Source organism: Engystomops pustulosus, chromosome 1 (assembly GCF_040894005.1).
Source record: "Engystomops pustulosus chromosome 1, aEngPut4.maternal, whole genome shotgun sequence".
Taxonomy (NCBI): Eukaryota; Metazoa; Chordata; class Amphibia; order Anura; family Leptodactylidae; genus Engystomops; species Engystomops pustulosus.
The window spans coordinates 28158231-28170857 of record NC_092411.1 but is presented as its reverse complement, the minus strand read 5'-3'; the positions used below and the strand labels follow the sequence as shown (position 1 = coordinate 28170857).

Sequence of the window (12627 nt, the reverse complement as noted above, 5' to 3'; positions counted from 1 at the left end):
ACAAGTGGTAGGTTTCCTTTAAACAGGCAGCGTAATGGAAAGCCCAGACACAGGTGTGAACTGAACCTAGACAATAACTGAAAAGTCTACAGACAATGCGTTTTTTGGGGTAGTAAACATTATCTACCCCCATCATTAGCACATGGTCTATAGAAATACCTCTACAATTTTACTTTCTATATCAATTCCTCAGATCTCTGCTTGCATTTATTCATTCATCTGGTTTTCAGGTTGTATGTGATAAAAGATTAGGGCCACGGCTCATCTGCTAACAGGACAGTAGAAGGTTCTGTATTGTATCCATCTCATGAGGAGTCCATTATACAAAGAATAAACTTTTAATTTGTTGAAACTGTAATATCCCTTTAACTGGATCATCCAGAACCTCCACTTGATATCCACAGGATGGGTGATCAGGATGGGCTGCTGGGACCCCCAGTTCTCACACCACAGGGAAATAAATCTGTATAATCTCCTGCTCCATTCATACTGGAGTAGTGGTGTGTAAGTCCGTCCAGCACTTACCTGTGTATACCTATCCTGCATATAAGTGTCTATTCTGAGACCCTTTCCCATCAGACCTGCTACTAATACTGTACAAAGAACCAATAAAAATACTGTGATCTAAACAAAAGTCTGTACTATGAGTAGGAACCCTCGGATCTAGTGAGGTGCACAACATGTGTGCTTTCTTCCAAAAACTGTGCATCACCTGACCATGGTTTGTGCAGGTATTGCTGCTCGGCTGTACAGAAATGAATAGAGCTTAGTTGCAATACCACATACTACCCATGGCTAGGTGTTGCGCTGTTTATGGAAGAAAACAGCCATAGTTTCAACCTCGTGAGAGCCCTTCTAAGAAAGCAAAAAGGAATATATCACAAGATCTGTGGGGGGTCCAACCACTGGGACTCCGCCAACTCACAGGATGAAAATGCCTTATAAGGTTTCTCCATCACAGCAGATCTCTAGGCCGTGCATGAGAACCAAAGCACTGCCAAATCTGATGGCCAACAGCAGGAGGAAAAAAATCCACATTTCTATTCCGCTGGTGCCATAATCACAGATCTGTGCACTGAAGACAACTTGTTCCCTATTCTCTTCTTAAAGGGATTGTATCAAGTTATCCCGCATTTACAGGACAGGGGATAACAAGCCGATTGGCGAGGGTCCAACTGCAGGGATCACAATGATTACAAGAACAGGAACCCCAGTAATGCGTCCTGCCCTGCCGCCCCATTCACTACTATACGAGCGCCTGACATTGCTGTGTACAGCACACAGGTATCCCCAGCACTCACATGGACGGTCTATTTGAGTGTCAGATATATTGGAGAAATTTCCAACACTCCCATACTAATGAACAGAGCGACAGGACTTGTGCTTAACCCGTCGCTCCACCCATTAATAAGAATGGGAGCCTCATTCTCCGGATTGATGAGGCTCCTAGTAGTCAGACTGATCAGCCTGGTATTCCCCATCTTGCCCTGGAGGATAGAGACATCAATGAAGGTCACCAGAATACCCCCTTACAGCAAAGTACAAAATGGCATATGTAATAGAACCAGGGGGTGTAGAGTGTGTGGATGCACCCGGGGCTCAGAAACCAGAAGTTATATCTGCTACACACTATACATGTGGGGCTGATACATTCTGCACTTTGCATTCAACCTAATTTTTCCACGAACTAAACCCTAAAATTACCCCCCCTCCCCTGCCTCCCCAACTGCAACTAACCCTGCACATGCATATTACCCGCCTGGTATTGTAATTTCTCAGTAGTGCTGCGGATCTACACAACATGAAAAATATATATATATAGGATTAGTTTACATTTCCCTTTAACTTATCACCAAATGATCCTAAGAGCTTCTATCATCCCTTGGTGGGGAGAGTATTTTCCCGCTATGGTGCACAACACATATGTATGAACAGCCCCAACATACAGATAATTATGGTAAAATAAATTGCTTTTTATTTGTAAAGTTTTCTATGTCGGGTACAGGAAGAAAAAAAATTTAATTGAAACCCTTCTGGAAATAAATTAGGCTGAGTTGAGGTTCTTTGAGGAATACTGGAATTTTTTCTATTTAGATATATATATATTTTTTTACTAGGCTCTAACCCACAAAAAGCCATGCAAATATCCTGGCAAGGTAATCTGCCAACTCCTTTAGATTAACAGTAATTAAAGGGGTATCTTTATCTCAGAAGGTGATGGGATATGCCATTACCTTACAATTTAGGGGGGGGGGGGGGGGATGGCCTCCTCGGCTCAGGAAACAGGATGGGTGCAGTACTAGAGCCTCTTCTACAATTAAAGGGGCTGTGCAAGTTCAGAAAATAATTGATACCGTCTGGGTACCGAAAAGTTATATAATGTTCCAGTATACTTTCTGGAATAATTCCTCAAAGTTTGATAAACCTCTGCTTGCTGTCAATCGCCAGGAAGCTTCATCGTTTACTTCCTGTGGAAACCATCCAAGTGCACAACTCCTATAACGCAAATTAGTGCTGTGTTATAACAAGCCGTGCACCTGTGTGACATCACCTGACCAGGGATATAACAAGCCGTGCACCTGTGTGACATCACCTGACCAGGGATATAACGAGCCGTGCACCTGTGTGACATCACCTGACCAGGGATATAACGAGCCGTGCGCCTGTGTGACATCACCTGACCAGGGATATAAGGAGCCGTGCACCTGTGTGACATCACCTGACCAGGGATATAACAAGCCGTGCACCTGTGTGACATCACCTGACCAGGGATATAACGAGCCGTGCGCCTGTGTGACATCACCTGACCAGGGATATAAGGAGCCGTGCACCTGTGTGACATCACCTGACCAGGGATATAACAAGCCGTGCACCTGTGTGACATCACCTGACCAGGGATATAACGAGCCATGCACCTGTGTGACATCACCTGACCAGGGATATAACGAGCCATGCACCTGTGTGACATCACCTGACCAGGGATATAACGAGCCGTGCGCCTGTGTGACATCACCTGACCAGGCATACAAGGAGCTGCACACCTGTGCAACATAACATGGTCAGGGATATAATGAGCCTTGCACTTGTGTGACATCACGGGAGCCATTATTATCAACAGGAAGTAAACAATGACAGCAAGCAGAGATCTAGAAAACCGTGAGAAATTGATACAGAAAGTATATTGGAAAACTGTACAACTTTTCACTACACAAATCCCCTATACCTCTTGGACATGGAAGGGGCTGCATCGCGACACCAGTACTGTTCCCCCTTCGTTCTCACAGCAGTTAGGAGACCCAATAGATAGACCCCCCCGACCCCCCACACTGATCGTAAGTGCTAGCATACCCCAGCAATATCTCACTAGAAGATGGGACTAGCCCTTTTAATAAACTGACTGTAGAATGGGGCCGGCCAAGAAAGGAAGTGTTTTTCTCACCACAATGTGCCATCGGATTTAAGGGTTTTCATAGTTTTTTCTAAATGCAGCCCAAAAAAAAAAAAAAAAATCACTGTCCTTATAACTGAACAGAAATGAAACTATTATTTACACAAAAGTTGATATAACTTACAGGGTCATCAGCGTACACTTTTTTTTTTTTTTGGCATTCACTTAAACAAAAAGAGTTTGCATAAATTTCTAGGTCTGAGATAATCTTGAACGTAATAATTTTGGTGCACGAATGATACGTCTGTTCCCTGTGCTAAACGGCGTACTGAACTTGCCGTGGTGGGATCTGACTATGTCCGTGTTTTTCACTGCGTTCTCTTGTGTTCTGACTCCAAACAGAACTTTTCATAAGCTTCTTGCATCTCGGGGTCCATTTCATCGTCGCCTAAATCATCGAGGAACCTAAAACACAAAACAAGACAAACATGGTTGCAGACTGCCATCTACTGAGCAAACCCTCTCACTGCGTGGGCAAGTGGACAAATAGTGTAGCCTCCAGGGCCAAAATTCCCAGCCCTTGTTTTGGCCTGTGATCACCCTGAGTGTAAATTGTAGGGAACCAGAAAGTCACTGAACGGGTAAAATGAGTAAAGCTGCTCCAGGCAACAGCCTCAGCAACTATGTGGGACCCAAAGCAACTAAATGTACAGAGATTGTCCAAAGTTTGACTGTTATCCAGTATCCACACAATAGGAGGAGGAGGTCTGACTGCAGGGGTGATGACAATAATAGTCCATTTCCTCCTGATTTATGTAGCAGAGGGTTGATCATGTGCCCAGTGGCTCCACTCAATGTCAATGGGAATATTGGGAATCTGGCATAATCACTTATCTTCTATGATAGTACCAGAGGAGCTGGTCTCAGCTATTTACAGCATTCACACGGACATTGAATAGAGCAAACCGAGACCATTAGTGTCCTGCAGCTCCATTCAATTCTATTGTTGTAGACTGCCGTGCACATCGCTGGGGTATCTCCAATACTCTCATTCATTGTGAAATGAAGTACTGAGAAAGCAGAGCGCTGTGGTCAGTAATCCCCCTCACCCCCTACTAGGACACATGCTCATGATGTAAGAATAGGAGCCCTGTTCTCCGAATTGCTGGGGGTCTGTTCTCGTGATGCATGGGAGTCGCAGTAGTCAGACCTTAGGATAACAATAACAATTTGATCAGCTGTGGATAGGGAATAACATAAAAAACTTGGGACAACCTCTGTAAAACTGACACAAAAAGACTAAATAAAATACAACATACGCATCTCCAGAAGCAGATAAATCATTCCCAGTTTCTTCACAGAAAAAGTCTTCTCTGTCCAGCATCTCCTGGTACTTCTCTTGATACTCTGTAGACAACAATATCACATGACCCGTGAGAGCAAGACATACCGGGGCAGATGTAGAAATAGCTTCTAGAAGAAAGACAGTACAAAGCTGCTCCAGACTAAAGTGTCTGAATGATGGGTAAACCCGTATTCCACTGTCCACTAGTAAATCTTTTTCCCCTCTAAGCACCACGAGTTTGGCGACACGTGGGTCACGACCCTTTTCGCGTACAAGTTGTAAAAGTGTCATCTGATAAATGTGGCACAGGTACTCCAAGACTGGTGATTTACCCCAAAATACAATTTTTTTTGTCATTAAAGCGCAAGTGTAAAGTTACTGACAAAAAATAATTTAGCACAGCTGCAGAGAGCCTGTGACAAAAAATTCCAATGATACCTGTATCATGCTGCTGTCTTCTTCCTAGCCTGAGATGCAGCCTGGTATATCCATCAGCCCGTCTTATAAAATCATATTTAGCTATTCCTGATGTGGGTGACACTTTTTGGTTATGACATCAGTTAAGGGCACCGAGGCCCGAGCACTGAAGGCATTTATAGGAATCAGGACAGAATGTTTGTATTTGGATGACCTGAAACATTTGATGTTTGTGACATCACCCAAGATTTTGTTTTCTTGCACTCCTCCACTACTTCCACTCCCCACACAAGCCTCCTCTCGTCTCCAGCTGTCCTACACAATTTCCCATGGTGACCAAAGAGCATGGCAAAGGGAGATTAGCCATGCTAGCTGCTAAACACCTGCATGTAGCGAATTAAGATTAAATTAGAGAATTTCTTATTATTGCTTAGAGCAGAGTTAGGCAAAAGTTTTTATACTTTACAGCTGCACTTTAACTGATTGATCAATGAGCACTAATATTTGTAGCCGATTTATAGGCCACAGCAAATAACATCAGGAACGTCTTCTGACATACCTGGGTCTGCAGCAGTGAAGGGGATCCCTTCAGAGGTGTAAAATGTAGGCTCATTCTGCAAAATAAACAGGAAAATAAGAACACATTTAAATAACAAAATTTAAAAAAAAAACTATTATCCGGACAGTGGATTTACCGTGCAGGTTTCAGCAGAATGTCCGAGTGATTAGGCAGACAAGTGTCAGGATCCCCAGTGCAGGGAATTCAAGAGAGAAGACAGCAATAGTATTTACCTCTTCTGTCTTGTCAGACATTATTATTCATACATTATTGTTCAAAACAGAGAATAGAGGCAGCGACCGGTCCACTACCTCTATGTATCCAGCCAATTGTGTGAGGAAATGATTGTTGGGATACTACATGGGTCTCTTCATCAGGCATTGGGTATAAGATGACATCTGAATAAAAGTCATTTATACGGAGTGGACACAGTAACTCTTTGGGGGGGGATGAGACCCAGGTGCCCCCGGGAGGAGGAGGTCGCCACCACCGCCACCCCAGGGGTCCCTGGTAGCTCAGAGGACACCGAGCTGCTAACAAGTACAGTAGAGGCGTTTGTCCCCACATCTAGCATTGATGCAAATGTGGTTATAACCAGTTAAAGGAAATCTACCATCAAAACCCATCATGATAAACCAGGGACACTTACCCATATATCCAGGCTACGGGACTGTGGTAATCTTATATTTGTTATCCATGGCCTCCTTCCTTCTAAAAGCAACTTGTATAATTCTGCTAATGAGCAAGAAGGGCTATGGGAGAGCCCTTCTGCGCTGTAGCTTCACAGGCAGCGAACAGAAAATTCCTGATGCCTCTAATACGTGCACCTACTTAAGTCTGGTGATGTCCCCCCCCCCCCCCCCCCAACCATTTAAATAAAGATAGAAGTAAAACTACTGTAGGAGATTTCTAATAAACATACACCCACTTTTACTGCTCGACTTAGCAAAGACATAACTTTCTATCTTTCAGTTAACAAACGTATGAGTTCTTGTTTTCCGTGGGACATATTGTAACTCGTAGTAACAGTAATTATATTGCATAAAGTGTAACAAAAAAAAGCTGGAGAAAAATTAAAATCTGGTGGATTTTGCAAATTAAATTTTTTTGCCGATTTGATTAGTGTCTTTCATGGTGCGGTCCAATGATACATTTTCTGTGCCAGTGCAATCAGAGATACCAAGTTATACTGAGTGAAGGTATTAAAACTTTAGATAAATACAATAACCCACAATGTTGGATGTTTTTGTAAATACTTGACGTCACCATTAGACAATCATTTGTAATCATGTTGTTCCTGTTACCCCTTCTAGAAATAAATGCATGAATTGACAAATAAGGATTACCATGTCCCTTTGTCTAAGGATTGTCTCTATGTCTAATCATAAATTAAACAATCTTAAATTCTTATGCAATAAAGAATACCATTTTTTTTAATGAAAATAGACACGCCAGTATTGCCTTGTTAAAGCAGCTGCAGTATAAGGAGCCTTACCATGAAGTAATTTGGGTCATTTTCAGGAGTTGCTTCCTTGAACGTCCAAGTTGAATGAACTCTGCCCCAATTACTTGATCGAAGTTCTACTAACTTCAGCAGCATCTGCCGTACATCTCTGAAATTAAAAAATAAAACAAAAAACTCAATGCAAGTAAACGCAACACATATACAGCTGTGATATTAGTATTGATGTTACATTGGGGTTTAAAGGAAATTTTCCATCATGACAAACCAGTGACACTTACCCATAGATCCAGGCACTGTGACTGTGGTAATCTTCTCATATTTGTTATCCATGGTCTCCTTGGATTTAAAAATCAACTTTAACAATTATGCTAATGAGCCCGAAGGGTTCAGAGGGTAGTTACCAGGGGCCCTGCTTCTGTAGCTTTACAGGCTGTTACACTGAACTCCCCCTCCCCCTTCCCTCTGTCTTCTGTAATCTCACACTATAGGAATGGGAAGTGTCTCTGCACAGTTTCTGTGACAGCCTGTGAAGCTACTGCACAAAGGGGCCCTGGTAACACCCCCAGAAACCCTTTGGCTGATTAGCATAATCTTAGAAGTTGCATTTTAAAAAAGGCGGAGGCCAGGGATAACAAATATAATAAGATTACAGTTCACAGTGCCTGAATCTAAGAGTAAGTGTCCCTAGTATCAAAATAATTGATTTTGATGGTAGATTTCCTTTAAGACCTCCAGTGGAACAATAACTTTCACTCTCAACTATCTATTTATCATTGTTTTGTTATAAATCCCACGATGACTCAAAAACATCATCACTTCACCATGAAGAGACATTATCCTTTCTAACAGCTGCGGTGTGCAATGTGATTGTCCTCCATCTATATAAAGTCTATAGTCAGGGAGGTTGTGAGCTTATTATTTATAATTGTGCGACAGGAACCTCTCCAATTTTCTTCCATGTGGGATACAGTCCATCATACAGGACGATACCTGTACGATACATAGACCTCCATAAATTTACAAATAGAAATCGTGTAACTGGAGGTGTATTGACAATGCTGTTAAACTACTGCTATGAGATATATAAGAGATAAAAACGGCAAGAAAAAGGACAGGTGAGCGACCGACCTATACAATACCATAATGATGCATATGGAAGATTTGACTTTCGGCTGCAGCATTCCTTTAAAGTGGGACTAAACATTTGAAGCAAATTTTTACATATTCATTTCAGAAACCAATATAGCAGGTGATAATAGTAAATTGTGTGATATACTTAAATAAAGCAGCTTTTCTGTGCCTTGTTTTGCTTCTTTCTCCTGTAGTGAGCAGTGTATATGAAAGCCCTCTGTACGTTCTGTCCACTTCAGACACATAAGATTAATTATTAACGCTTTCCACTGACAGTAAAGAGTGAAGTCATTAGACACTTTATCAGGTTCCTTCATCTCTAAGCTGTCATTGGATAAAGGACAGAAAGTTGATAAACACCAACTGCTTAAATATAGAAGAAAGGAGGGGGGAAAAGAAGGACACCGGGACAGATTTCTTTAATAAGATATACAAGTTTACTTTTATCACCTGCACTATTGACACGGAATTTTGTCAGAATTTTGTTATGCTTTAAAGGGCATCTACCACAAGAATAAAGGACTGTATGCAAATGAGCCTGGAATCCCTCAGGCTCATTTGCATACAATCTTTCATCCAGGTGATTAATTCCCTTTAAGCTTGAGCTAAAGTAACTGATTTTTAACCTGCTACGGTCTGAATCCAGAACCACATTCTTCATTCTCTGGATCACTTCATCCATGCAAGAGATCCCCTTCTCCTTCCATGCATCTTCAAGAACCGATCCAGTTAACTTTAAAACAAGACACAATAGACACAACATTTTTGGTACAACCTTTCTAAAGGAAGGGAATCATCAGTGTTACCCACAGGGCCGATGTAGGGATTGTGGAAGAGCAATGGGGAGAGGAACAAGTAATATCACGGCAGCCGACATTCTGGTAACAAGGGGTTTACTACAAACCATTCTTATTCAGTCAGGAGTGTGAATGTTTAAGCACGGAGGTAGCAGGACCAACATGTCTGTGGATACTTCTAAAAATAAAATACATCTAAAAATCTGCAGCTGCCCTGAGATCCACCTGGCTGTGCTGCAAATACACATAGATGAGCCCCACACAGTGCGACACGTCATTCACTGATACAGATCCACAGGATGTACAATCCACGGCTGTATGAAACATGAATCTTATTTGGGTGGGAAATGGGCAGGAAAAGTGAAAACTTCACTGTATAAACATGGCTCTTAAAGGGCTTGTACACTGCTAAACTATCAGCGCCCTTAGGCAGGGTATTTAATATTCTTTATACAATTTCCTTTATGTGACATTGCGCCTGTTTACCAATTTAAAAAAAAAAATCTCCAAAGTCATGTGACAATGCGCAGGAGCAGTCAAGTTTATAGGCTGATCAGGAAGCATCACTTCAGATGCCCCTATCTGGGGCTCTATAGCACCTCAAACAATACATCTGGTGTCATATTTAAGATAAGAGTCTTTCAAATATCATGGGGATGTGAGCGACAGAACCGGAGATGTGGGCAGTTACAGACATATATGGGATCTGCATCTTTATCTGCAGTTGCATTTCCACCTTAGGGCAGCATGGTGGCTAACTGGTTATCATTACAGCCTTGCAGCGGTGGGAACCTGGGTTCAATTCCCAGTGTTACAAACGCTTTGCAGATGTTATGTTCTCTCTGTGTTTGCGTGGGTTTCCTCCCACACTCCAAAATAAACTGGTAGGATGATTAGATTGTGAGCCCCATTAGGTCCACTACTACTGTGGGAGAGATGTTCAGGGCAGAGGCTAGGGGGGTGTGAGCCGAATTCAGGACCCGGTTCCCCTCTGTATTGATGAGCAGCTTCTTACCTTCAGTAGTTTTACAGCACAGATGAGATTATCATCCATTGGATTGGAGAATAAAGCATCCAGCAGCTCCTTGAGGCCGGTCTGCAGGATTTCTGCTCTGGTCACCTGACCCTTTGCACCTTTTATCTATTAAAGAGATGACAAAAAAATAAAAATACAAGAACTTTAAAAAGTCACATTCTTCCATGTGCAAATAAAAACGTGCTACATTGTTCTATTTAACCACTTCAGGACTCGCCCCTTTTTCATTTTTGCATTTCTGTTTTTTACTCCCCTCATTCGGAAAGTTAGAACTTTTATTTTTTTGCTTACAGAGATGTGTTAAGGCCTGTTATTTGTGGGACAAATTGTACTTTTTAGTGACGCCATTTAATATTTCATGCAATGTACGGTAAAAAAATTTTTTCCAAGTACAGTGAAATTGTCAAAACAAAAAAAAAACAAAAAAAAAAAAACACATCTGCTTGTGTTTTCTTTTTTCGGCTTTCATAGTGTTCAAATGTCACCTTTATTCTTTGTGTCAATATGATCACAGGGATTTTATATGGTATTAGTACATTTAAATTTTTTTTTAAATCTTTAGAACAAAAAAAGGGAAAGAAAATAGCCATTTGGCCAAATTCTGAGGCCAGTAACTTTTTCGCACTTTGGTGTAAGGACTTACTTAAGGTGTAATTTTTTTTGCAGTACACGCTGACTGTTTAATTTATATCGATTTGTAAATGACCGTTTGATCACTCTCCCCCCCCCCCCCATATGTATGGAAGGGCAAAAACATTTTTTTTTTTACTTTTATTTCAGACCCCCTAAGGCAGTGGTGGCGAACCTATGGCACGGGTGCCAGAGGTGGCACTCTAAGCTCTTTCTGTGGGCACCCGGGCCATCGCCCCAGCACACCGGACAGGACTCAAAGAATTTTCCTGCAGTTCCAAGCAACTTTAAAGATGGTGCTTTCAGTGATATTTTAAAGTGATACTTACTTGGCTACTTGGGACTGTAGGAAGAGGGAGAATGCGTAGACCGGGCCAAATTATCTTTATCATCTTTGCAATGATGCAAATTTCCCCTCCTTTCTACTGTGTTTGTGTCCTCAGGAGGCCAGTATGATTTAATGTTGCTGAAGAACAGGGAGCAATAAGTTACTGCTTTCATTTTTGGTTGGCACCTCGTGATAAATGAGGGGGGTTGGGGGTTGCAGTTTGGACACTCGGTCACTAAAAGGTTCGCCATCACTGCCCTAGGGTACTTTAACCCTGGAGCGTCTGATCGCTCATACTATGTACCAAAATACTAATGTATTGCTTTATATAGTCTCATAGTGTAATCTCTATAAGACTGTAGACTGCCAATGATGGCACCAGGAGAGGAGGGGAGGACATAAAATCAGCCTTCCAGGATGGTGGCGTCCACCCGCAGTGCTGTTAAGGGTTCCACCGCGGCATTTAACAGCTCAGCCCGTGACCGCTTTCCATACACTCCCTGTAGCACCTTGATGTGATAATACGCTGTGGTGCGAAGGGGTTAATGGGATATGGTTACATTAATTTACTAAGCCTTTTGTATGGGGGTATCTATACTCCAATATCTTTAGGAGGCACATTCCATTTCCTTCTGAAGCAGGGGTGGAGCAGGGCCATCATCGTTATCGTTTTATATGCCCATGATATTTCTCTGTAATGTTGTATTGTTTGTATCTGTCCCCCATGATCTGTACAGCGCTGCAAAATATGATGGCGCCATATAAATATTTATTATTGTTATGGAGCTTATATTGGACTTATGTCTAGATAGTCATAACATGTATCTGCATGCAGACCTCGCTGGTCTGAAAGGCTGCAGTGTATCGCTGCCAACCTCCTATATATTCTTGTCTGGAGTCTTGTATTACCTCAAGGTTGAGATAAAGTTCACCCAAGAACAATACAAAGGCGTGAAAGCGTTTTCTTGTGGCTTCATTCCCTTTCGCTGTTTGATGTCTTTTTTCAAATTCTGTCTGACACCTGGAGGACACGAGGAAGAGGAAGGTGAAGCACAGGTCATATACGTTATATTACTAATCCGGTTCAATAACTAGACATTTGTATAATTTTCACATCTCCATGGAGGCGGCCATTGTTCTGCGCAGTCATGGCAATAGAAGAATAGAAAAAAAAACCCTACACACAAACACCAATGGTGTAATAGGACTGGAATGTGATCTAATAAGCTGTCCGGTTGTCATTTACCTGGATGGAAAAAAAGGCCTGGATTATTTTATCTACTTTTTCTGATCTTCCAACAGATCCTACAATGCAGATGTCTAGAAAGTGTATAGTTTCACCAACAATTAGATACTTTTGTGTAAATACATACTACCTAATTGTCAGTTGAAACTAACACAGACTAAACAGATCTTTGAAAATTGTAACTATACAGCATCACAACCATCTCTATATTGTTCCTCCCCAAAGTTCCACAGTTCGTTAAGTTGACTCACCATCCATGCACATTCATGTTCTTCCAGCTCAGCC

General features: G+C 41.9%; 1 protein-coding gene across 1 annotated transcript in view; it reads right to left on the bottom strand.

Moving 5' to 3' along the window:
* Positions 1 to 3518: 3518 nt before the first annotated feature.
* The window catches only part of PAIP1 (poly(A) binding protein interacting protein 1), a 29799-nt gene continuing 20690 nt past the window's right edge, over positions 3519 to 12627 (bottom strand). Inside the window, exons 5-11 of the mRNA XM_072136434.1 lie at positions 12006 to 12117; positions 10118 to 10243; positions 8932 to 9038; positions 7205 to 7322; positions 5710 to 5764; positions 4708 to 4795; positions 3519 to 3853 (exon numbers count right to left, since the gene is read on the bottom strand). Coding sequence (XP_071992535.1) covers positions 3757 to 3853; positions 4708 to 4795; positions 5710 to 5764; positions 7205 to 7322; positions 8932 to 9038; positions 10118 to 10243; positions 12006 to 12117 — 703 coding nt within the window. The 3' untranslated portion in view covers positions 3519 to 3756. The remainder of the gene's footprint in view (positions 3854 to 4707; positions 4796 to 5709; positions 5765 to 7204; positions 7323 to 8931; positions 9039 to 10117; positions 10244 to 12005; positions 12118 to 12627) is intronic.